Source organism: Macaca thibetana, chromosome 13 (genome assembly GCF_024542745.1).
Source record: "Macaca thibetana thibetana isolate TM-01 chromosome 13, ASM2454274v1, whole genome shotgun sequence".
In the NCBI taxonomy this organism is placed as follows: domain Eukaryota; kingdom Metazoa; phylum Chordata; class Mammalia; order Primates; family Cercopithecidae; genus Macaca; species Macaca thibetana.
The window spans coordinates 35810864-35837688 of NC_065590.1; the positions used below are offsets into that span (position 1 = coordinate 35810864).

The following is a 26825-nucleotide window of genomic DNA, read 5'->3' on the forward strand; positions in this document are numbered from 1 at the left end:
TTGGGGCATTGTTTCTAAAAGTTTGGGATTGTTAATAGTTACCAGATTAAAAATGTATGTAATATGTGTAATAAAGGTAACAATACATAAATTTGGAAAATGCTTGGTAAATTAAACAGGACTTTTCAGAACAATGAATTTACACATGGCCATGATTTTTTTTTTTTTTTCCAAAAAACATTCACAAGACTGTAGTTTGTAGAACACTAGTTTGGGAACTGTTGGTGTAGGAATTAGGGTAATTAGGATTTGGACTATTCCAGGTAGAGAATAGTCACTATATTTGAAGAATTGTTCTTAGGCCTTTAGTCTTTCTATATATCAGAATTACCTATAGCAAATTAACAAGCAGAAATGCAAAAATTGGACCTTGGCTCAGGCCTAACAAGTCAGAATATCTGCAAAGTATGGATGTGGAAGAACTTCCAGGCGATTCTATATACTCCTAAGACTGAAAACCGCTCAATTAGAATAGACCTTCTTGCCACTTGCTAAATGCAGTCTTTTTTTGGAGACAAGTCTTGCTCTTGTCCCCCAAGCTGGAGTGCGAAGGCGCAATCTCAGCTCACTGAAACCTCCGCCTCCTGGGTTCAAGTGATTATCCTGCCTCCCCCCACCCCCCACCTCCCCGAGTAGCTGGGATTACAGCCACCTGCCACCATGCCCGGCTAATTTTTGTATTTTTAGTAGAGACGGGGTTTCACCATGCTGGCCAGGCTGATCTAGAACCCCTGACCTCAGGTGATACACCCACCTCGGCCTCCCAAAGTGCTGCGATTACAGGCATGAGCCACCACGCCTGGCCAGCTAAATGCATTCTTAATCCTATTTGAGTATGCTTCTGTTTTTTTTTCTTGGCTCTGGTCCAGGGACTAGACTGTTGCTGTAATTAAGTTCAGTTTTATTATTCTTCCCAGAGTATCTGTATCCCAGTTTTCAGATTCCATTTCATCAGTGGGACAAACTTATAGGTCAGTATAGGACAAGTTTTAAACATTAATGAAAAAGAGACTGTATTGTATTTATACTGTCTTTCTCATCTGGCAGCCTTGAGTATAATTTAGAAAATGCCTCTATTTGTAATTTACCTTTGTTTTGATATAATTTACAAATGTAGAGATCACGTAAGTGATTTTCCTCTTTTTCCTGACTTCCTTGTCAACTAAAACATTTTTGAAAACTTCTTGTTAACTTGTAATTGCAGGTAAGTTCCATTTTCTGTTTGCTTAAGCTCACTGACGTCATATTTGCAAGCACTGTTCTTGCATCAAATGGAAGATAACCAATGGAACATTTGTGCATTGAGGTCAATATAGGAAAGCTTAGCAGAATGACTACTTATTTGTTTTCTGTTAACGTCCATGCAGCTTCTCTGGAAATAAATGAAATGGAAGTACATGGGACAAAATCATTCTAATTCAAGATTTACCTGGAACCTTTTTTTTTCTTTTTATTATTATTATACTTTAAGTTCTAGGGTACATGTGCGCAACGTGCAGGTTTGTTACATGTGTATAGATGTGCCATGTTGGTGTGCTGCACCCATTAACTCATCATTTACATTAGGTATATCTCTTAATGCTATCCCTTCCGCCTCCCCCGACCCCACGACAGGCCCCAGTGTGTGATGTTCCCCTTCCTGTGTCCAAGTGTTCTCATTGTTCAATTCCCACCTATGAGTGAGAACATGCAGTGTTTGGTTTTCTGTTCTTGTGATAGTTTGCTGAGAATGATGGTTTCCAGCTGTATCCATGTCCCTACAAAGGACATGAACTCATCCTTTTTTATGGAAATCTTGTATTTCCATAAAATGCATTGTATTCCATGGTGTATATGTGCCACATTTTCTTAATCCAGTCTGTCATTGATGGACATTTGGGTTGGTTACCTGGAACCTTTTAAAAAAAATTCTATATACATGTCATATGTCTCCTCACCCCACCAAAAACTGAACTACTCCCCCTTTCTCTTTTTTTTCCTTGATTCTTCACCAAATAATGGAGAAAATCTGATGGGTTTATTTACTTAGTAAAAGAAAATCTTGTAAAACAAGGAGACAGAAATTATTTTAGTGCAAAGTATGACATGCTATATAAAAATATGTTCTGGCTGGGTGTGGTGGCTCACGCCTGTAATCCCAGCACTTTGGGAGGCTGAAGCGGGCAGATCACAAGGTCAGGAGATCAAGACCATCCTGGCTAACACAGTGAAACCCTGTCTCTACTAAAAATACAAAAAATGAGCTGGGCGTGGTGACTCGCGCCTGTAGTCCCAGCTACTCAGGAGGCTGAGGCAGGAGAATTGCTTGAACCGAGGAGGTGGAGGTTGCAGTGAGCCAAGATCGCGCCACTGCACTCCAGCCTGGGGTGACAGGGTGAGACTCCATCTCAAAAAAAAAAAAAGTTCTATGTGGTTTTAAAAGGCTTTATAAAATTATTTCTTGTATTGCTTATGTAGCTTTAAAATGTTTATTTGTGTTTGTGTATGTGTATGACCCTATGAAAAATTAGAAGAATAAACAAAAAGTTAGAAAGTTGGAGTTTGATGCATTAATCCAGCAGCTGTCTGGGCAGACCAACTTACACTTGGGGGATATAAGCATTCCTGCCACCAGGGAAGTGAAATTTCCTACCGTGGAGTAAGGATGTTTCATGTGGCTTTGTAATGGATAAAATCTTTCTCCTGATGCTCTTCCCACTGCTCTGATTTCGTGCTCACCATGCAACCACCTTTTACTAATTAAGCATCCCAGGCATTTGGATTTTGAATGGTGGGAATGTATTAGCTATTCGAAAATAAACAAATATTCCCTTCTGCCTTCCCAGGACCTACACTATCAACTATACCTTCTCCCTCCTGTATGTATAACCTGTCCCTCTCCACTAGACCCTTTCTGTGAACATTTAAACATGAACTAGACTTTCTAATCTTTAAAGATGTCATTTCCATGGACTTCATACCCCTCCAGTTTCTGTCCATCCCTGCCTCTTCCCTTGGCAGCTGGACTCTGAGTTATCTCATACTTGGTATCACCTACGATTCATCCTACCTCCATTTGGCTTTCATTCTCATTTTTCTCCATGGAAACTGGTCTCGTTAAGGTCATCAGAGACTCCATGGTCCTGAATTCTATGGACACTTCTCAGTCTTCCTCCTACTTGACCTTTCAGCAGCCTTCTGTATTCCTACTTTACTGGAATTGGATTCATTCCCTGTGGCTGCTGTAACAAATTACCACAAACTGGTGTCTTAAAACATTTATTCTCTCATAGTTCTGGAGGCCAGAAGTGCAAAGTCAAGGCATCAGGAGGGCCACTTTCCCTCTGGAGGCTCTAGGGGATAATTTGTTCTTTGCCTTTTCTAAATTCTGATGACTGCAGGCATTCCTTGATTTGTGGCCACACCACTCCAATCTCTGCCTCCATGGTCACATTGCCTCCTCCTCTTCTGTGTGTGTATTAAATCTCCCTCTGCTTTTCTCTTATATACCTATCGTTGAATTGAGGGCCCACCTGAATAATTCAGGATGATCTCCTTATCTTAAGGTCCTTAATTATATATACAAACACCCTTTTTTCCAAATAAGGTAGGCTTCACAGATTCCATGGATTAGGACATGGACATATATATTTTGGGGGGCTACCATTTAATCCATCTGTGATGGACATCTGTGATGTCACACTCTTCTGATTGTCTTCTCAACGCTTCTTCTCAGTTTCCTTTTCATGTTGCCTTCCTTCTCTACTTGACTTTTGTGTGTGTGTGTGTGTGTTTGTGTGTGTGTGTGTAACAGAGTCTCGCTCTGTCACCCAATCTGGAGTGCAATGGCGCGATCGCAGCTCACTACAACCTCCATCTCCCAGGTCTAAGCGATTATCCTACCTCAGCCTCCGAGTAGCTGGGATTACTGACATGCACCACCACACTCAGCTAATTTTTGTCTTTTTAGTAGAGATGGGGTTTCACCATGTTGGCCAGACTGGTCTCTAACTCCTGACCTCAAGTGATACACCTCCTTTGGCCTCCCAACGTGTTGGGATTACAGGCGTGAGCCACAGCACCCGGCTTCTACCTGCCTTTTTACAATGTTCACACACATCAGTGCTGGGTCATGGACCCTCTTCTCATCTCACTTTGCATTTTCTCCATAGGCAGTATCCTCTATTCCTATGACTTCAGTTACCATTTATATAAACGACTACTCTAACTTTCTATATTTAGGCAGACTTCTCCTATTCTTGGTGCATACAGCCAACCTACTTAACGTCACCATTTGAGTGTTTCAGAAGCATTGCAAATTTAACATGTCCAAAATAGAACTCATCACCTTTTTTACCCCCACGCCCCTATCACCACCCAAGAAAAGTTTGCCCTTCCCACAGAGTTCCTTAGCTCAGTGAATGACATTACCATCCACCCAGTTGCTTGTGCCAAAATTATCCTTGATATTTCCCTCACTCTGACTCCCCACATCTAGTTCATCACCAGAAACCTCCTAAAATAGTTTTGGAGTCTACCTCCTTTCTTCTCACTGCCATCATCTTAGTTCAAGCAGCTACCCTTTTTTCATCTCGATTGGAGCAATAGCTTCCTTACCAGTCTCTCATTATTTAATCTCTGTCTCTCCAATCCATTTTCCACATGGCAGCCTGAGTGATCTCAAAATATGTCGAATCATGCTACAATGCATTATAAGGAATTTGAGAACTCCTTATAATGGCTTCTATTATGTAGGATGAAATCCAAAATCCTTCATGTGGTCTCTTAAGGTCCTGAATGATCTGATCTGGCCCCACCTGCCTCTCCAACCTCATCTCTCTTCCTTGTCATTCTCCGGCTGTATACATACCTACCTTCTTGTAGTTCCCAAAAGTTCCCTCCTGCGTTTGATTCATTGTACATCATTTTTTCTCTCATCCCTATTGCTAGTAAACTTATATTCTTTAGGTGTTGATGAAAATGTTTCTTGCTCAGGGAAACCTTTCTGAACCATCCCCCTCTCCTGGACTAGATTGGGCCCCCTATTGTTTTCTAATAGTCCCTTTTATAGCATGGATCATAATTATTTTTAACTATTTTCCTGTCTCTCTCCTGAGAGAATATAAATATCACCAGGGCAAGGGCTGTGTACCCTATCAAAGCAAGAGTCAAGCACAGTGCCTCAGCACTGAGGGTCAGTAGGCACTCGGATATTAATGAGTGAGTAGATTTATGATCTTAGTTGTTAAGATGTAGCTGAGAGAAAGCAAAACCTGAATCCAGTGGCAGAATATTTGAAATAAAATTTAAAGCTGTCATCCACAATATTTACTTTTTAAAATGGTATTAACCAGACTGAAGGAAGTAATGAAACTGTAGGAAACAAAATAGGAGGGACTAGTTTTTACTTCAGTTGTTCAGTAGACTTTTTCCAGGTAATTCAGTCAAAAGTCCTAAGTAATCTTAGCAGACTGTTATCATAGGCACATGGCAGGTTTGTAACTTCTGAAAAATATTATTTAAGTTCAAAGAATAGCTAGTTTTTGGTGTGAGCATGTTGGATCTGAAAGTTGTGGGTGTTTTAAGTGTTAAACTGATGAAGCATGTATCCTTGAAATATCCTAGATACATTAAAAGTCCTGGAGTTCTTTCTGACTTGGAACAGAAGTCCCTATTTCAAGCCACATATTTTAGACACAAATATGTCTTGACCCTTGACCATGATAGTGCCAACTCAAATGCTTGGCAGGCCTTAGCACCCTTGTATCGACTATTAACAGGGTTGCGAGCTTTCCCATTTTCAGCTAAAGTGACAACTGTTATTTCTTATTTTCAGCATGTTTGACATGTGTATAAGAGGGCAAGTGGGGTGAAGGGGAAATAAGTTTCAAATTGTTCTTAGATTTCAAGATGCAGTGTAGTCACAGACCAGACACAAACTACTTTATCTACTGTTGAGGTCTAAATCTTAAAGAACTGCTTCTCAAGCAGTGACTTATTTCAAATTGCACATTTGTCTTCTTGATAGATAAAAAGATGTTGTAACATAGCGGTTTGTGTGGCAGAGTTAATTGCCAGTGTTTATTGACTACCTGTGTAAGCTATTGTTAGGTGACAACTTACCCCAGAGCTTAGCAGGTTAAAACAACAAATATTTATTATTTCATAATTTCTGTGCATCAGGAATCTGGGAATAGTTTGGCAGAGTGCCTGTGCTTGAGACTCTTACAAAGTTGCAGTCAAGCTGTCATCTGGGGCTGCTATCTCATCTGAAGGCTTGACTGGGAGGAAAATGCACTTCTAAGCTCACTTACTTGGTGGTTCATTTCCTTGTACCATGAGCCTCTCTGTAATGTAACTCACAACGTGGCAACCATTCAGCCTCTTAACCCGATTTATGTAACCAAGCATTCCTCCCATCTCTGGAAGCTTTGGGCATATTTTCTTTGTCCTCACTACACTAGACTTTCATCCTTGATGTGGATGAGGATCGAGTGAAATAATGAATGTGAAATGGTAAAATGGAATGGCTAGAGAAACACAGTGCTCAAGCATGAACAGTGACCTTGGAAAGAGCTGGAAACAGAAAGAAAATGTTACATGAAACTGGGAGCAGGAACTTCAGGGAAGTTGTGATGATCCTGTCTTCCCTCATGTCTTCCCCAAGTTGGAAACATCCAAATGCCTTCCCTAGGAGTTACCAATCTCCAGCAAAAATCTCCCTATTGCCACCTAGCTACTAAAGCCAGGGCACATTAAGCAGCAGTTCACTCACACCCAGCAGGCCCACAAAACAATGTTGTTCTTGAACTATGTGCCTTGAAGTGTGGGTATGAAAGTGCTTTATTAATTTTTAAACAGTATAAAAATTAAGTTGTTGGAATGCTGCTGTTTGGAAACACCAAACTTTCTAATTGTTTGGAAAACACAGGTTGAATAGTACAAAATACAAATCAACACTGTATAATCTATTATAAGAGAATCACTTGCCTAGTATTGACAATACCATATCAGTGTTTTCAACTTCTGTGAAGTATTTGCATTAAGTTCAGTAACAGTTTTCCTTGAGTTTATGGTAATTCCCCTCTCCCTTTCTCATGAATAAGCACATCCTGGAATTTGCTATCTGTGCTCCACCTTGCTCTTGAATTAGAAGGGTTTTTTTTGTTTTGTTTTGTTACTTTTTCTTCCTTTGCCTTCCCTTTCCCTTTTTCCTTACAATCATGTGCACTCAGGACTTATTTTTGGGCACAGGAAGATATTTTTTTTAAAAAACTGAACTCTGATTTCTGATTCTGTATAGTGATTTTCCATATTGATGGTGAGAAGTCAATGTGCTAGTTGCAAACAACTGCCAAATCTTTGGAAATAATAGTACAGTATATCTTGCTACCTAGCAAGGTTCAGGACCTTTAAGAGTCTCTGTGCTTAGGAATACCCCACTTACATACAGGGCAAATACTGTTGCCCTGGCATTTAGAACAGCCTTGCTTCTATCATTGTTATGCTACAGATGGAAGTGGTAAAAATAAAGAACTGGTTTCTTCCCCTCTATAGCTTATGAAATTATTATTATGGATCTGTATTTGGAATAGACATTGATTTCTTTTGTTTCTATTTAAAATATGTTAAACAGATATATTTCATACTGGTAGCTTTGTTTAAACCTACAGTGATTTAAATGGATTCTATTTTAAATGAATTATTTTAGAACTATGTACCACTGAGTTGTTTTTCCAGCTATTCTTTACTCTTCACAATTTTACCTTGTCTTTTTAGTATATTGCATTTCTAATATCCATAACAGGTTAGGAAATTGCAAAACAAAACAAACAAAAAACAAAAACAAAAAAAAACTTTAAAGAGAATGAAGAAAGAATATTTTGCGGTATCCAGAAGCAGAAAATAACTTATTCATGAGTGTTGCCAAGATGGAAAGAACCCCTGGGAAGTAATTTGTTAAAACTTAAAGAAGCCCCAAGGAAGGTGGGAGTCGGGATAGAGATGGAGTCAAGGTTGAAGGGAGATGAGTTAGAGAAGGAAAGTTGCCTAAATACAATTAAGCCTCAGGTATTTATGGAACTCCTAATATTGTGGTGAGTTACAAAATCTATTAAACTCAATCTTGCTTTTCAGGAATTGAGAATCTAATTGGAAGGAGAAAAATTATGCATATGAAACAACAATTAAGTAGTATACTAAGTACAGAAGGGAAGTGGTGAATAAGTAGAGAAGGAAAGTAGTGAATGAAGACTGGAATGATTTTTGAGGAATTGTTAAGATTTAGAAGAATAACAGAAAAAGATATATTCTAAATGACAGCAAAAACATCAAAATGGGTTTAGAAGCCAAAATAAACCATTTTATTTACATACAATTTTACAAAGCTGTAGACAGAAACATATACATGAGCTAGAAAAAAATTAAGGCCAGCAAAAATTGCCACTAAAAAATTAAATATAATGAATAACATATTTAGTTATAAACTTTCATTTAAATTATAAAAAATAAAAATTATAACAAATATAATACATGTTTTTACAAAAGATACGGAAAAGATATATATCCCAGTAGAAAAATGGGCAAAGTACTTTAGCAGTAAAATTACAGAATAAGAAATATAAATGGCCAGTAAACATATCTTAAGATAATCAGCCTCAGTAAAAATTAAAGAAATGTAAAAAAATGCAAGTTTTATCTTATGAGATTGGCAATGGTTTAGAAAATAAAACTAATGATTAATACCCGCTTCCGTTGGGAAACGGGCACTTCCACACTACTGGTGGGAATTTAAATTCTTATGGTAGTGTGGCAATGCCAAGAGCCTTAAAAAAGAGAACATAACTCTCCAATGTTACAGCTCGATTTCTAGGAGATATCCTAAATAAATAATTAGAAAAGACCTTGATAAAGCAGAACCTTTATAAACAGAAACATTGGAAACACCCCCAAAAGATGGTATGGCTATATTATTAAATAACATAGGAATGAGAAAAAGCAAATAATGGGGCATGTTGTAGCACATGATCCTATTACTATTGAGAATAGATACTTGGGAAATATGTGTGTATGTTTGTATCTACACAAACATGGGAATTCAGGAAGGTTATATGTACCACATTGTTAATTATTCTTAACTCTGGATGGCTGGACAACAGGTGACTTTTGTTTTTTCCATTTTGCTTATCAATATGATAAACATATTTTTTAATACATTTTAAAGAAAAACAGCTTGAAAATTAGAATAAGGAGTAGGTACTTACGATGTTCATTAAGAATGTATTTTCTCTATCTGTTTAGATGTTAAGGAAGCTGTAATGATCTTCACTAGGTTCCAGGACCTACAGAAATTTGGCATGGGAAGATTCCCACCCCTCCCACCCCTGTCCTACTTGCCTAGAAAGACTAAGTGAGCCTAGGTGTTAATAGACATCTTTTCTTTTAACTTTTAAATAATTGTACATCTGTCTAGTTGTTAACTGTAGAATATGGATGGTTTTATAAGCGTTACAGATTGTTTCTGTTTATCGTTAAAATCTTTGACTTAGAATTTCAGAAGCTTCTGACAGAATCTGCATGTTTTAGATCTACATTCCCTTTATCCTTATATTCATTTTATCTTTTCTTTTGCTCCTCTTTAGGTTCTATCATAATGAATGGATCCAATATGGCAAATACATCACCCAGTGTAAAATCCAAAGAGGACCAGGGGTTAAGTGGGCACGATGAAAAGGAAAACCCATTTGCAGAGTACATGTGGATGGAGAATGAAGAGGATTTCAACAGACAGGTAAAGAAAGAGTGGAAAAGTGGAAGGTTGATGATACATGTAACTCAATAGCTATAATATTTTACTGCCAGTTTGTTACAAAAGAAATGGATACAGTTAGCTTTAGGATAACTTAAAAATTCATTGCGGAGGTCTGGGGGGCCTCATCTGGAATGACCAGGAAACATCTTCATCTGGTAAGAGACCAGAGTGATGGCACCTTGGAGGAAGATATTTGTAGTTTTCTTACCATGTTGATTAAAAGAGAAAACAAATGTCAGACTAATTAGTTGATATCTGAAAATCCTCACGTGAGAGCCCATGTATAACCAAATAGATTTGCATATACTCCACACCATGATATGCCTTCTAAGTGTAGTTCACGTCACACGGTAACTACTGCAGAGGGTCCCTGCCCTCAGCCTTGTTCTGGCTAGATTTGTTTATGACATTTCTCTTAGCAACTGTAGACCATTCTAGAATATTCCCAGAATTTAAATCAGACAAGACTCTTCTCAATCTTAGAGGACTGACATAAAACCCTTGTACCAAACCATGGTAGCTGAGGTCCTTTATCCTGCCCTGATTCTACCTTTAATCCTAGGAAGCATAGTGGTTCTATAACTCTCTATAGTGATCAATGTGAAATTAATTGCTTGAACAGTAGAGCACTAAAAAACAGAATGGTAGTGAGGTTGTTTTTCTATATACTTTGTAGTTCGTTGCTTTCACTTGCTTGTAGGAAATGTGATACTCTGCATTTCATTTTGGAAATAAATGAAGACATAAAAGAAGTTTAAGGCCAGGTATGGTGGCTCACGCCTGTAATCCCAGCACTTTGGGAGGCCAAGGCGGGCAGATCACTTGAAGTCAGGAGTTCAAGACCTGCCTGACCAAAATGGTAAAACCTCGTCTCTACCAAAAATACAAAAATTAGCTGGGCATGGTGGCATCCTTCTATAATCCCAGCTACTTGGGAGGCTGAGACACGAGAATTGTTTAAACTAGTAGGTGGAAGTCGCAGTGAGCCAATCACACCACTGCACTCCAGCCTGGGCTACAGAGCAAGACTCTGTCTCAAAAAAAAAAAAAAAAAAAAAAAAGATTAAGAACTCTCACTGAAGGTAAGTATGTTTTCCATGGGACTTTAGAACAGTCGTGTTTGGCATTTTTGTTGACTTAATGGTTTCACTCTGCCTTTATCCAGCCTCTGAATGAAACATATGTTGTTGAAAACATAAAACAGTTTTAACTAGCTTTGTTAACACTCACTGACATGCTCTTAATCCCAGTGATCAGTATTGCACCAGGACTATTAGAAGCCAGATGTCTGAGCTGTGGGTCAGCTGTGCGCTCCTATATTCAGGAGTTTAGCAAACTCAGAGACAGGGTACAAGGAAAAGTGCTGGAAAGCTAGAGGCTTGCAGAGACACACATACACATTCACACACACACAGACACACACACACACACACACCCCGCACAAAGAGATTGAGGAAAGACAGTTGAGAAGCTTTAAAAATTACAACTTTTTTTTCTGGAGATCTAGGTAAGCAATGACAGATATATGCATGGCAGCTTCCAATATTGCAGTAAATACCAAGCCCTAAGAAGGGCTGAGCAAATAAACGGTTGTTTGCTTAAATTCCCCCAACCCTAATGTTTTACAGGAATACTAGCTTGGCAACATAATTTTGGGTTTTGTCTGTTTGTTTGTTTGTTTGTGGAGACGGAGTCTCACTCTGTCACCCAGGCTGGAGTGCAGTGGCTCAATCTCTGCTCACTGCAACCTCCACAATCCAGGCTCAAACCATTGTCATGCCTTAGCCTTCTGAGTAGCTGGGACTACAGGCATGTGTCACCATCCCTGGAAAATTTTTGCATTTTTAGTAGAGATGGGGTTTCGCCATGTTGGCCAGGCTGGTCTTAAACTCCTGGCCTCAAGTGATCTGCCTGCCTCAGCCTCCCAAAGTGCTAGGATTACAGGCGTAAGCCACTGCGCCTGGCCTGGCAACATAATTTTGAAACTATTATATGATTTCAGGTCATAGGATTAAGTATTTCAGAGAAGCCTTCTTTATCCTTCATTTGGGAGCAGGAGGGTTTAGGAATCTGGGATATAATTGATGTTAGTTCTTTCTGAACACCTGTACATTACTCTGTTACACTATGGTGTGCTGTACAGTTTTTACCACTGCCAACCCCCATTCCATTACTAGCATAGTTTTCATGGTAATTCAGAAGTGGTTTTGCATACCATGTACCTTGAGTTGGATCTTAAGGAGTAGAAGCTGGTTTCTAGCTAGCAACCCTGATATAATGTCTTCTGACTTTCTAATAAAATATCTAACAAAACATAGAATAAGATGAAAACAACTTACAACCCCCCAAACCAGGAGTGACATTCATTGGTCTTTTTTAAAAGATTTCCACTGACTGTGAGGCTGATGGAAGTGGATTGAAATGTAGTTTTGGTGGGGGGAAAGGATTAAGTCTCAAGAAAAGTAGTGGGACTTTTATTTTAAAGTAACTCTGGAAAGAAGAAGTAAGAACTAACATACTAGTTATAATTGTGAATGGCTTATATACCCCAACACCCACACACATACAGAATTTTTTAAGAAATGGGGTCTTGCTATGTTGCCCAGGCTGGACTTGAACCCCTAGGCACAAGTGGTCCTCTCAGTACAGCCTCTTGATTGGCATGTGTCACAGTGCCTGGCTAGAATTTCTTTTTTTTTTTTTTTTGAGAGGGAGTCTCACTCTGTCGCCCAGGCTGAAGTGCAGTGGCGCGATCTCAGCTCACTGCAAGCTCCGCCTTCTGGGTTCACGCCATTCTCCTGCCTCAGCCTCCCGAGTAGCTGGGACTACAGGCACCCACCAACACCCAACACGCCTAGCTAATTTTTTTGTATTTTGAGTAGAGACGGGTTTCACCGTGTTAGCCAGGATGGTCTCGATCTCCTGACCTCGTGATCCGCCCGCCTCAGCCTCCCAAAGTGCTAGGATTACAGGTGTGAGCCACCGCACCCAGCCTTCTGGCTAGAATTTCTAAGAGAGAAGATAGGTGGTGTGCGCCTGTAGTCTCAGCTACTTGGGAGGCTGATGCAGGAGAATGGTGTGAACCCAGGAGGCAGAGCTTGCGGTGAGCTGAGCTCACGCCACTGCACTCCAGCCTGGGCGACAGAGTGAGACTCCATCTCAAAAAAAAAAAAAAAAGATGCAGTTGGATTAAGGGGAAAAAAAGGGAGAAATCTAATTACATGCAACTTGCAAGATACACTCTCACTGGCTATTCAGGCTACAGAAAAAGATGGAAAATGCTTAGTGAATTTTAAAATCTTGTGGGTCATTTCTAACTAGGAGACTTTTTTTTTTTTTTTTACTCTAAGCTTCTGTCATTTCCCCATGGGGTGTCTATTAAGTAAAAATCAGGGTAGATATATTCTAAAATGTCAACAATATTCATTATGTGTGAGTGTCGAGATTAGGGGGGCTTTTTTTTCCTTCCAATTTGGTTTTCTTAGTTCTGATTTCCCAACTCATATGCAAAGAAAATGGATTACTTCCACAATAAGGGAAACAGGTTCACATGTAAAGAACCTAAAAGAAACATCTGAATTAAAATGCTTCAGAAAAGGAAAACATAAAATAATGAAGACAGAAAATATCAGGAAATTTCAAACACAAAGCAATATCAGTACTGGATAAAATGGAAATTGAAGGGAAAAAACAGTTCTCTCAAACCCTGCTACTGCTTTATCAACTAAGCTGATTATGTAATATTCTAAATCCTTTGTTGTCATTTCCACAGTGTTCAGAATATGAATAGGAACAAAGATCATCAAGATTCAGGAGGATGGCAAAACCCAGTCCAAGGAAAATAAGAATCATAGTAAAGTGATACAGGAGCTGAAAGACAAAATAGCCAGTATAAAAAAGAACCTAACAGGTCTGACAGAGCTGAATAACACAATGATTTCATAATGCAATCACAAGTATTAACAGCAGAATAAACCAAGCTGAGGAAAGAATATCAGAACTTGAAGACTGGTTCTCTAAAATAAGACAGGCCAGGCATGGTGGCTCACACCTGTAATCCCAGGACTTTGGGAGGCTGAGGCGGGGATCACCTGAGGTCAGGAGTTAGAGACCAGCCTGGCCAACATGATGAAACGCCATCTGTACTAAAAATACAAAAATTAGCTGGGCGTGGTGGCAAGCACCTGTAATCCCAGCTTACTCAGGAGGCTGAGGCAGGAGAATCTCTTGAACCTGGGAAGTGGAGGTTGCAATGAGCTGAGATCATATCACAGCACTCCAGCCTGGGCAACAAGCGAAAAACTCCATTTCAAAAAATTTAAATAAGACAGTCAAAAATAAAGAAGAATAAAAAGGAATGAACAAAAACCTCCAAGAAGTATGAGATTATGTAAATAGGACAAATCTATGTATCATTGGCATCCCTGAAAGGGAGGGGACCAAAGTAAATAACTTGAAAGATATATTTTAGGATTGATACGGTTTGGCTCTGTATCCCCACCCAAATCTCGTCTTGTAGCTCCCATAATTCCCATGTGTTGTGGGAGGGACCTGATGGCAGATGACTGAATTATGAGGGTGAGTCTTTCTTTGCTGTTCTCATGGTAGTGAATTGGTCTCACGAGATTTGATGGTTTTAAAAAATGGGAGTTTCCCTGCACAAGCTCTCTCTTTTCCTGCTGCCATCTATCTAAGATGTGGCTTGTTCCTCCTTGCCTTTTACCTTCTGCCATAATTGTGAGGCCTCCCCAGCCGCATGGAACTATAAGTTCAGTAAACCTCCTTCTCTTTTAAATTGCCCAGTCTTGAGTATGTGTTTATCAGCAGCGTGAAAACAGACTAATACAAGGATACCATCCATGAAAACTTCCCCAACCATGTGAGAGAGGCCAACGGTCAAATTCAGGAAATACAGAGAACTCCTGTGGACCTCTTCCTTACACAGTATACAAACATAAACTCAAGAGGGATTAAAGACAAATGTAAAACCCAAAACTTTTTTTTTTTTTTTGGAGACAGAGTCTCGCTCTGTAGCCCAGGCTGGAGTGCAGTGGCGTGATCTCTGCTCACTGCAGGCTCCACCTCCCAGGTTCACGCCATTCTCCTGCCTCAGCCTCCAGAGTAGCTGGGACTGCAGGCGCTCACCACCACGCCTGGCTAATTTTTTGTATTTTTTAGTAGAGGCGGGGTTTCACCATGTTAGCCAGGATGGTCTCAATCTCCTGACCTCATGATCTGCCTGCCTCGGCCTCCCAAAGTGCTGGGATTACAGGCCTGAGCCACCGCGCCTGGCTAAAACCCAAAACTATAAAAACCGTGGAAGACAACCTAAGCAATACCATCTTGGACATAGGAATGAGCAAAGATTTAATGACAAAGACACCAAAAGCAATTGCAACAAAAGCCAAAATTGACAAATGAGATCTAAATAACTTAAGAGCTTCTATACAGCAAAAGAAACTATCAACAGGGTAAACAGACAACCTACAGAATGGGAGGAAATATTTGCATACTATGCATATGACAAAGGTCTGATGTCCAGCGTCTACAAGGAACTTAAATTTACAAGAGAAAAACCCATTAAAAAGTGGGCAAAGGACATGAACAGACACCTCTCAAAAGGAAGGCATACATACGACCAACAAGCATATGAAAAAAAGCTCAATATCACTGATCATTAGAGAAATGCGAGTCAAAACCACCATGAGATACCATTTCACACCAGTCAGAGTGGCTATTACTAAAAAGTAAAAAAGAAAAAAAAGAAAAAAAACACATGCTGGTGAGGTTGTGGAGAAAAGGGAAGGCTTATACAACATTGGTAGGAGTGTAAATTGAGCCGTTGTGGAAAGCAGTATGGCAATTCCTCAAAGAGCTAAAAGTAAAACTACCATTCAACCTTGCAATCCCATTACTGGGTGTAGACCCAGAGGAATATAAAGCATTCTATCAAAAAGACACATGTACACAAATGTTCGTTGTAGCACTGTTCACAATAGCAAAGACATGGAATCAAGTAAATGCCCATCCAACAGTGACAGACTGGATAAAAAAAAATATGGTACTTATACACCATGGAATATTATGCAGCCATAAAAAATAATGAGATTATGTCCTTTGCAGGAACATGGATGGAGTTGCCAGGCTATCATCCTTAGCAAACTAACACAGGAACAAGAAACCAAATACCACATGTTCTCACTTATAAGTGGGAGCTAACTGATAAGAATTTATGAACACAAGGAACAACAGACACTGGGGTCTACTTGAGGGAGGAGGGTGGGAGGAGAGAGAGGAGCAGAATAGATAACTATTGGGTGCTGAGCTTAATACCTGGTGATATGATAATATGTACAACAAACCCCTGTGATATGTGTTTATGTAACCTTCACATGTACTTCAAACCTAAAATTAAAAAAATTGTAACATCAGAGATTACTGCTTACAGAGCACTATAACAGATATAATAATAATGAAAAAGTTTGAAATATTGAGAGAATTACCAAAATGTAACACAGACATTGAGCACATACTGTTGATAAAAAGGTACCAATAGGCTTGCTTGACACAAGGTTGCCACAAACCTTCAATTTGTAAAAATGCAGTATCTGTGAAGCAAAGTACAGCAAAATGCAATAAAACGTGCCCATATATAATATTTTTCATTAATTAGACATGGTTAAGTCCAGTTCCTAAAAATCTTGTTTCTGCTCTCCTTTTGCAATGTTTTCATGGAAAATTTGTGTTATGGGAAAAGGTGAAGAAATTTATTTTATGAAAGGAAGTTGTTTTGGTCTAATGCCCTGTGTTATTGGGTATGGATTTGTGGGAAACAGCAGCTATATGCAGACAGGTCAGCATGGCATGCCTCAAATGGGACCTCGGGGACTGGCAGGATGTGAGTCTGAAATAGAGAAGTACATGAGGTGGGGGTTGGCTAGACTGCTTCAACAAAGATTCAGCAGTAATGCATTGTTTTATGTCTCTGTGAGGTTAACAGCCCAAGGTAAGCATTCTGGATAGACAAGTGATCTGGTGCCCACTTGTTCCCTTCCATGGTATTGCTCTGCCACCCCCAGGGCATATATCAGCTGAGTGGCTGAGGGAACACTGTGAAGTCCAGCAGCTGGGAAAGGGAGAGAGCCAAAGGCCACGGCAAGGGGTCTCCTTTTAACCAAGGGATGCCAAAGTGTCCACGTCCCTTGTGGGAACATTTTGTGATGAATAGTCACTTGACCATACACAGCATGTAAGGTGACAAATGTGATTTTAACTGAACAGCCTGGTGCTCTGGGAAGAAGGAAACAAGTTTAAAGGGGACAGACAGCAGTTTCCACCTAATGTGGCTCTATCGGGATCTGTGTGAATTGCACATAGCATGTTTCTGTTACACCTCTGTGCCCAGCAACCATTTTCATTGGTTGTGCTGGTGAACAGGGGTAAATTTAATAAGAGCGAGCATGCTGTAAAGCTCTTGTACAGTCAGGGCAGCTCTTAAGTGGTCATGTTACTTCTTGTGGCATGAGAATATTTTATTAAGTACTTCATAACTGTCTAATTTTCATGTGTGGCTAACTGTAATGTTCAAATACTATTCATAAGTCTCACTACCGGTAACTTTTCCTCTGAATTCATTAGGTAACTGTATATTCTAATTTGGGTAATTATTTTTTGCCTGACTTCACTTCTGGTGGTGGTGCTAGTGAGCTGTGAATCTGTCACCAGGCAGCCTGCAGGAAAGGGATGCCAAACGTGAAGCAAGAGGCCTATCAAAGACACTGAAATCGGCAGAGCGAACCACACTCTTTACTAAGAGTTAACAATGTCTGCAAAGAAGTGTAAAATATCCTAGATATATATTGCTTTAGTTTAGGGCAATGTTGAAGAAATGCAGAGTTGTTTAAATATTCCTATATTTCATCATTTGAAAGAATACTACATTGATTATATAATTTTCTAGTGGTATGCCAAAAAGTGTTCTTTATGTCTTCCTAATGTTCTGAAAGTATTTTTCTCCCTTGAGGGTTTCCTTACCCAAAAAATGGCCAAAAGCTGAGAGCATTGGTTTTGATTTTATCTCCACTAGCCAGGTCATGAACTAGTTATATACTTGCTGTATCTTTTTCATACTTCTTGTAAAATGGGAAATTTAAGAAGGGTTACTTTGTAAGAAGACTGAAAAAAAGAATTTTAGGCTCTAAAATGATTTTCCGTGGTATCTGTGTCACCTATTAGAGATTGTAGAACATCTGCGGAGACCTTGAATTTCTGTTATTGTGAATAACTATTTTCTTAGTCTTATTATTGATAGAATTGGTTGAGAAAAAATAAAAATTATGTTATCTCTAGCTAGTCATTAGACACATTGAATCCTTAGATCCCTTAGACCTCAGGTAAGATCATAAAATCTTTTCTTTTTCTTTTTCTTTTTTTTTTTTTTAAGAATTGAGGTCTCATTCTGTTGCCCAGGATGAAGTGCAGTGGCACAGTCTTGGCTCAATGAAACCTTGACCTCCTGGATTCAAGTGATCCTCCACCCTCAGCCTCCCAGGTAGCTGAGACTACAGGCACACACCACTACGCCTGGCTAATTTTTAAATTTTTTTTGTAGGGACAGGGTCATGCTATGTTGCTCAGGCTGGTCTCAAACTCCTGGCCTCAAGCAGTCCTCCTGCCTCAGCCTCACAAATTGCTGGGATTACAGTTGTGAGCCACCACACCCAGCTCAAGATCATTCTTAACTGCAGAGTAATAACTTCTGAAGGAAAGAGGTGAAGGAAAAACTGGAAGGGGTAAGTCCCTCTGTGACAGTAAGTCTGAGCTACTCCCCTTTGCTTGCTAGGTGGAGGAGGAACTGCAGGAGCAAGACTTCTTGGACCGCTGCTTCCAAGAGATGCTGGATGAAGAAGACCAAGACTGGTTTATTCCATCACGAGACCTGCCTCAGGCCATGGGACAGTTGCAACAGCAGTTAAATGGACTGTCAGTCAGTGAAGGTCATGATTCTGAAGATATTTTGGTAAGAGCCATATGTAGTTCCTCATGTTATGTAGTGAAAAGAATATAGGATTTGGAATGACAGACTTTCTTTCTGGCCCTACAACCCTCAACAAGTCTCTGGAGCCCTGTGAGCTATTGTTTCTTTGCTCGTTTTATGGGCATTATTAATAAGGGGTGCATTGAAGATGCATTCCTCCTCATAAAGCACTATGAAACAGTACTGTTGCCAGCATCACCAGTTTTATTTTCTTTTTGCTTGCCAAGATTGGATGCCACCAACCTTTACTTTCTAATGGGATCTTCAAAGTAGAATTGGGATTAAGGATAACAATTTGAACACTGAAGAAGTTTCTTCTCAAGTTATCATTTGCTGCCATTCTTCTCTTTTACTATCCCTCAAATCTGTATTTAATATACTTCTAAATGATTCTGTTATAAAAATTAACTGTTCATTTTGGAAGAAATGTACTCCTGAGAGGTCATTTTCTCCACTTAGAATTAGAAAAACAGATAAATGAATTTCCTGCCTTTCATATTTATGTAGTGTCAGAAGTCTGTGAGCAGGCTGGGCACAGTGGCTCATGCCTGTAATCCCAGCACTTTGGGAGGCTGAGGCGGGTGGATCACCTGAGGTCTAGAGTTCGAGACCAGCCTGGCCAACATGGCGAAACCCATCTCTACTAAAAAAATACAGAAATTAGCCAGGCATGGTGGCGCATGCCTGTAGTCCCAGCTTGGAAGGCCGAGGCAGGAGAATTGCTTAAACCTGGGAGGCGGAGGTTGCAGTGAGCCGAGATTGCACCACTGCACTCCAGCCTGGACGACAGAGCAAGACTGTCTCAAAAAAAAAAGTCCATGAGCAATATAGTTTTCACACAACTCATATTCTGAACAATCTTTCCCTGTGGTTTGCTAAGGTGTTGCATATTCACAAGAGAGTAGAGAACCAAAGAGAGTACAGAAAGATGAAGAAAAATAGAGATTGTGGTATCCAACCTGGTCTGATTGAGTACCCAGGTTTTCACCAAGTGAAAAATTAATTAATTGTTAACTTTTCTCAATTAATTGTACTCAATTAATTGAAAAATTCTTCTTGGAGTTGAACTTACAGGCCTCTGAGGAGATTTTGGAAAGCATCAGGAAGGAAACAAGAGTCTAAAGAAGGAAGAAGATGCGCTTGCTCAGGGCTATGTCAGGAGCAATTGAGAACAACCGAGCAATAACAGCCTGAGTTACAAGGAATTTTCTTTCTTTCTCTCCCTAAAGCTAAGGGGAAGGTACTGATAATGATGGACTGGGGAAGTTTTAAAATGCAGCTTGCCTTAGGATTTATTATCTCTTGGTTCTTATTTCAGAGCAAAAGTAACCTGAACCCAGATGCCAAGGAGTTTATTCCAGGAGAGAAGTACTGAGCCGACAAAGCTTTGAGGAGGACTTGTCTGTCCCCACATCTGGGGATAGTAATGCACAAAATAGTGGAGCTGAAGATGGGGATGGGGCGGGCGAGGGACGCACAGCGGGAAGGGGAGTGGTGGTCTCATGATACTGTGACTCTGAGTAACTAATATGCTCAGTCTTATTCTACAAGCCTCTGAGTATTTCTGTTTTGTTCTGCTGATTTTTGTTTGGAGCAGTTTCCTGTTTTGTTTTTTTGAATAGCTCTTTCGAGTTAAGGAAATTGCATTTTCCCCGCTTCATCAGGAGTGTTCTGCGGTGTGTGTTTAAACAAAATAAGCTGACCAAGATAAACTGGATATTTAGGAAATGCCCCTCTCACCCTGCTGTATACTTACCAAGGACAGTGAGCCCCTGGAGAACTTTTTGTGGAATCTATTGAATTGGATGGGAAAAGGGACAAGCAGAAAGAGCAGGTGGTACAAACCAGAATTTGAGGCTCAGCTCCCCCATCGCTGGGGTCTCCTGCAGTGAACTGGGATAACCAATGCCCTGCCGAGCCCTTGCCTGTTTGTCCTGAACCCCATTCAAGAAAACGCAGACTTAGAGTACTTAGTTTACAGTAACTTTGATGATTGTTGAAAGTTGTAAATCAGAAGGTGGGGCTGTGATGGTGGTTGTCACTTGAGTCATTTAGTTACTGTTGTCCTGTTCATAAGCCTGTGTTCACCATCACCATCAGACTCACCATTTATAAGTAGAAGAGCACTGTTGTTGATCTGCCACCTCATCTTTCATGAAGTCTATTCCCCAGCCTCCTTTCCACCCTATCCTACTCTGTTTTTAAGAAAAGATATTGCTGCCAAAGGCATAGGGGAGGCCTGGTGTGCTGACAATTAGCATGAGCCTGCAGAAGTCATCCTTGAATCTGCTGTGTCTAAATTTTATTTGGACAGCCTTTTTTTTTCCAGCCTCAACACTTGGTCTTCCTGGTGTCTCAATTCCCTCAGACAAGTTTATGCACGTTTTAAAGGATATATTTTTCAGGACACTAGTAAGAAGCTCAGTTCACAGTTTGGATATTTCTTCCCACATTACAGAATTTTGGAAAGGAACTCAAAACTAGCCTAGGAAAGTGAGTCCTGCTTGACCCATGTGACTGTGTACCTGACCCTCTGGGATCTTTTCAGCTATTAAAACATTTTACTGTTCCCACATACCCAGCTTTGCAGGTTTCCTAGATTGACCTCTTAGGATATGTTTCTTTGTCTTTCCTGCCTTTAACTTGTTGGGGTCTTTTGTTGCTACCCCTAAAGAACTAAACTGGGTGCTAGGAGCTGCCTTTGTATATAGAGATGTAGATGGCAGTGTGATGTATAAGAGACCATCCAGGCCATTCTCCCAGGGATGAGGACTTGAAGAGCCCTAAAGATAATAGTGGCTTCTCTCTGATTGCTACTATGCTGTGTGATAGGCCTAATAGGGAAAAGATACGTAACTTGAAATAAAGTTGGCATAAATTCAGTATGTGGATGTGGGACAGAGGTTGGAAGGAAAGGACTAGGGTATGGAAAGCTGAAGAAATTCTCCTTTTGAGCTCTCGTTGACTCTTTGAACAGTGACAAGCTAATGCCAGATTTAAAATACACATTTTTTCCTATTTAAGTCTGTAGGATTATATCACTTGAAAAGTTGCATTCCTTGTTAGGTCACATGTCATAGGAGAGTAGCTTAGAGAACTTGCATTACCAGACAGACACATTAATTCCCAAAGCCTCTGTGTTGAGAAAATGAAACTGTTAACTCTTTTTCAGGGAGGAATATGAATAAAGAAACTTCTTTATTCAAGCTTCAGCTTTCAGCTGGGTTGTTCCCTCTAAAAAGGAAAGGACATTGCAAGTGCATAGAGGAAATCTCTCCCTTCTGGGACTGCTTTTCCTCCTTCATCCTCCATGAGCCTGTCCAAGCTCAGAATTCTGAAGGTGGTTAGAAATGTGTTGGGATTGCAGAGAGAAAGGAGCTCGTCTTTCCTTCTGCTGTGCTGGTCTGTTTTGGATGTCAGTCTTCAGCCTGGTTTCACAAGGCATATTTGGTCAGGACTATGAAAACTTCCTGCCAGTTTAGCATGGACACTGAGGGCTGGCATTTCTAGTCCTCTGCAGACACTGAATGTGCTGACTCCAGGTATAGGAAGCAGCTAGCAAAGTGATTCTTTTTAAAATGCATAGGACTCTGCTTCCAGTGGTTCCTCTTGTAGTCCAACTCTTTTTTGCCATCTATTTTATGTTGGGAGGTGGGGGCACAATTGTCACTCACGACATAGGCTCTGCTAGTTAGAGTTTGCTACCTTCTTAGCAGAAAATGCATCTTGTTGGACCTTCACTGGGGAAAGGCTGGGAGCCTCTGGCTGTCTTTGACTTTTCTCACAGGAGTAGAACCAGCAAGCCAGGCTGGAACCCTTTACCCTTGAATGGTGACGCTTGTATTTGTAAGGGGTGATGTTGAATTTAAGCCACTACTCTGTTTAAACTTTTTTTTTTAATTGGCAACTAGAAGTTTGAGAATTTGTATAGAAATAGAACATGTAGGCTGGGCTTAGTGGCTCACACCTGCAATCCCAGCACTTTGGGAGGCCGAGGCGGGTGGATCATGAGGTCAGGAGTTCAAGACCAACCTGGCCAACATGGTGAAACCCCATCTCTACTAAAAATACAAAAATTACCCAGGTGCGGTGGCAGGCACCTGTAATCCCAGCCACTCAGGAGGCTGAGGCAGGAGAATTGCTTGAACCCAGTGGGTGGAGGTTGCAGTGAGCTAAGATTGCGCCACTGCACTCTAGCCTGGGTGACAGAGCAAGACTCCGTCTCAAAAAAAAAAAAGAAGTAGAACATGTATTTTTAACAGTTGCCAATCTGGCTGGTCCCAGTGTTAGTTTATTAGTGATTGATCTGTAATTATTGGGATTATTTATTCAACTCTAAAATTCCAAGATGAAAATAATTTATCTCTCTATTTTCAAGGGAAAAAAAGCGAAATGAATGCCTTTTCAGTTTCTCCACCTTTGAACTGCAGCAGAAAATTCAAGGATACAGCCTAGGCCTGGGCAAATGCAGCCCTGGGTCTTTGGGCCAGTTTCTGGCAATAATAGTTGACTTTTGGGAATCACATAAGGGTGAAACCAGAAACCATCCTAAGGAAAAGGCTTGACCTTTGTAGCACCTTTAGTTTCCAAAATCACAGCAGCTGGGGTCTTTTTTTTTTTTTTTTTTTTTTTTTTTTTTTTTTTTTAAAAGCATAGTCTCACTCTGTCACCCAGGCTGGAGTGCAGTGATATGACCATAGCTCACTGCAGCCTCAAATTCCTGGGCTCAAGCAATCCTCACATCTCAGCCTCCTGAGTAGCTGGGACAATAGGCACGCACCATCACGGCCAGCTAATTATTTTTATTATTTTTATTTTTTGTAGAGACTGGATCTTGCTCTATTTCCCAAGCTGTTCTTAAATTTTTGTGCTCAAGTGATTATCCCACCTCAGCCTCCCAAAGTGCTGGGGATTATAGGCTGGGCGTGGTGAGCCACCCGAGCCTGCACTCTCTTTAATTAAGGTTATAAAGTTAACCATGGCTTAAAATACTAAGCAGCATTTTCCAAATTGTTGATTACTATTACATTGGTTTTGGAGAAGCTGGGAAGTAAGGCAGTGAGGTGAATACTCTGATAGTTAACACGTGTTAGAGAGGAAAGTTGTGTGAAGAGGCCGCCAAAGTAAACAGCATGAATGAATCTTGTATTAGGGCGGCTGCAAACCCCAGGTAGAAAAATGACAGCCCAGGCTCCTGAACCATCGGGAACCCAGGAGTCTGCCCTACTGTGAGGAGGGGGCAGGCCTTCTTCAATAAGGGTCCCACCATCACGGGCTAATAATCTTTCACAGTTTAGGTGATATTGAGGTATTGGGACTGTTAGAAATCTGACAGATTTGACCAAGATTTGGAGATGTGCACATATTGGGAAGGACTGGGTGTCCCTAGCCGCTCTCCTCTGGGATAACGCGGACGTCATTAGTTTGGGAAGCGGGTGGGGAGAAGAGGAGGATTGACTCCGATTTGGAGTGTAGTGGGGGCCTTGATGTCCTTCTGCCTCTGCCCACATTTCCCCGTGTGACTCACTGCAGCCCGCATTGCTCACAGGGATCATTAGTTCTCCCGGTAGGCAGAGCACCTTCTGCAGACGCTGCTCTGCTGCCTTGTGAATTTCCTCCACAGACTTGGTTGGTTATAATTTGAAAACAGTTTTTTGTTTTTTGGTTTTTGTGGTTTTTTTCCTTTGTTTTAATCTTCTCATACTGAAACTGCTATTCATGACAGGGAAAGGGGAGCAGGAAGCCAACCCAGGGAAACATGAGAGTTTCTTGCATACCACTTGGCCACCTGCCCTCACTGGCCAAACCGCTACTGCTGTTCCCAGTCAGTCTGGTTTTTAGAGGCATCATGGGAATAGAACAGCTGGATACACTATTCTCGACAGGGTGTCAGGCAGGAGTCCCAGGGGACAGGAGAGAAATCTGTAAAGGGACAGATGTACCATCTTTATTTTAAAGGAAAAAGCTCCCTCAGATTTTGTTACTAGGAGTCTCCTTTGTGACATTTGCTGAGCTTTCTCCCCAGTCCTACCTTCCTATTGGCTACCTTTTATATAAAAATAATAAACATTTTAGACTAATATGACAAAAATGAGATAAAATCTTTAAAATATTTTACTAGTTTACAGTTACTAAAATGTGCTTACTATAAAATAGTAAAATATTTTACTCTGTAAATCATCACTAAGTAATTCTGTCCTGTTGATTGTGAGCCTTCAAAAATGTTTAATACTTGAAGGATGGTTTGGGAGGCAGGGAGTCCTTTTCTTAAAAACAAAACAACTTTAATGAGGCATATGTTACATATCATAAAACACCCATTTCAAGTGTACAATTCAGTGATTTTAGTAACTTCCCTCAGTGGTGTAGCTATAACTATTACTCAGTTTTAGAACATTTTTATCCCTTCTGATAAGATCCTTCATGCTGTTTTACAGTTAATCCTGTTCTTACCCCCAGCAACCACCAATCTACTTTCTCTATAAATTTGCCTCTTCTAGACAGTTCGAATCAATGGAATCATACAATATGCGGTCTCTTGGGTCTGGCTTTTTTACTTAGCTAATGTTTTTGAGGTTCGTCCATGACATACAACATGTTTTGGTAGTTTGTTCCTTTTATTGCTGAGTAGAATTCCATTGATGGATGTACCACATTTTGTCAGCAGAGAGCCTTTTAAACTTGGATTCCAGCTTCCTGTGGTCTAAATGGAACCCTCCGAACGTAAGACTTATAGGGGAAGCTGCTGTGCCTGTCAAAGAAAACCTACTAATCAGAACAAGCTTTGTCATCTGGAGCCAGAACTGCTGCAGAAATTTTTACAATTTTGCAACTTCTTTTTTTACAAGGAACTTTTGTGCTACTACACATCAGGACTTTTGAAGCATCCGATAAATCCATGTAATAAATATGAGCATGTGTCTGAGTGGACAAGAAAGTGAAACCATCCATGCTACATTGGATAATTTTTCCTCCCCCAGACTGGACAGGGAATCTCAGCTTTCGAAATAGAGTATCCTGTCTCCATTTACAAAGCTGCACAGGTATTAAAGATCGTGCTGCCTTTGTTAGGCAGATTTGGAGGGGAGGCCCAACAGCAAAGATGGAGAGGAAAAGGGAGTGGAACTTGTGGAACAGGAAGCCCCCCAGGGTCTGTGCAGGGCTGCTCAGCTCTTGAGGATATTGTAGATGGTGAGGTAGTGATGGTGTCCCGGGGCAGCCCAGCACCTCCACTGGGCCCAGAAGGTCTTGACTTTGGACACTTACCCTTGTTTCACAAGTGTTTAAAAGCTGTTTTTGCTTTTGTTTTTTTTTCCTAATCATTACTTGGTAGTTACTAATCCTTCTTTGGGGGAGGGACAGGGCTTTAAAACGGAAGAAAATAATTTTCATAAAAATATCAAAAATGGAAAAACTTTACTTTGTAAAAACTTTGCTATACAAACCAAATGGCAGCTGTTGAGAATCTCAATAAAATGTTAAATGCATTTGCTGGCAGTGGTACCCTTTTGCCTAAAGTTGGGCCACTGTGTCATACCGTGTGTGTTTGGGGGCAGTGGGGAGGTGTGAAATTTTTTGTCTCACACGTAAGTTGTCTCATGGGTCATAATCTTAGTTGCAGTTTTCCTTTCAAATAGGGTTACAAAGCAGAAACCATGGGCCTGGAAGTGACAGACCCGAGTGAATCCCACCTTCACTACTTTGTGCCATTGGCCTGAACTTTATTTACAAATAACCTCTTTATTTGTAAATAACCTCTTCCCTGGAACTATAATGACAGAATTTTAAAATACTGCCTGACACATAATAGGCACTTAATACATGGTTGCCCATAGTCACAATGATATGTGCAACTTTGAACAAAGAGTCAGTGACATCTTTGGGCTAGAAGGGAAACTAGACATTTGTTTTCCTGTTTCTGGGCAAAACTGACTACCTCCCTAGAAAACAAGTATTCCCTATCTGCCTTTCAACTATTGAACAAGTTTGAGAGCCTGC

At 40.4% G+C, this 26825-nt stretch overlaps 1 protein-coding gene across 2 annotated transcripts in view; it reads left to right on the top strand.

Moving 5' to 3' along the window:
* Nucleotides 1-26314, top strand: part of PAIP2B (poly(A) binding protein interacting protein 2B) — a 577567-nt gene extending 551253 nt beyond the window's left edge. For both annotated transcript variants that reach the window (XM_050754561.1, XM_050754563.1), the window contains 3 exons: nucleotides 9621-9769; nucleotides 18633-18809; nucleotides 20146-26314. In XM_050754561.1, coding sequence (XP_050610518.1) covers nucleotides 9632-9769; nucleotides 18633-18809; nucleotides 20146-20202 — 372 coding nt within the window. In that variant the 5' untranslated portion in view covers nucleotides 9621-9631 and the 3' untranslated portion in view covers nucleotides 20203-26314. The remainder of the gene's footprint in view (nucleotides 1-9620; nucleotides 9770-18632; nucleotides 18810-20145) is intronic.
* Nucleotides 26315-26825: the final 511 nt, after the last annotated feature.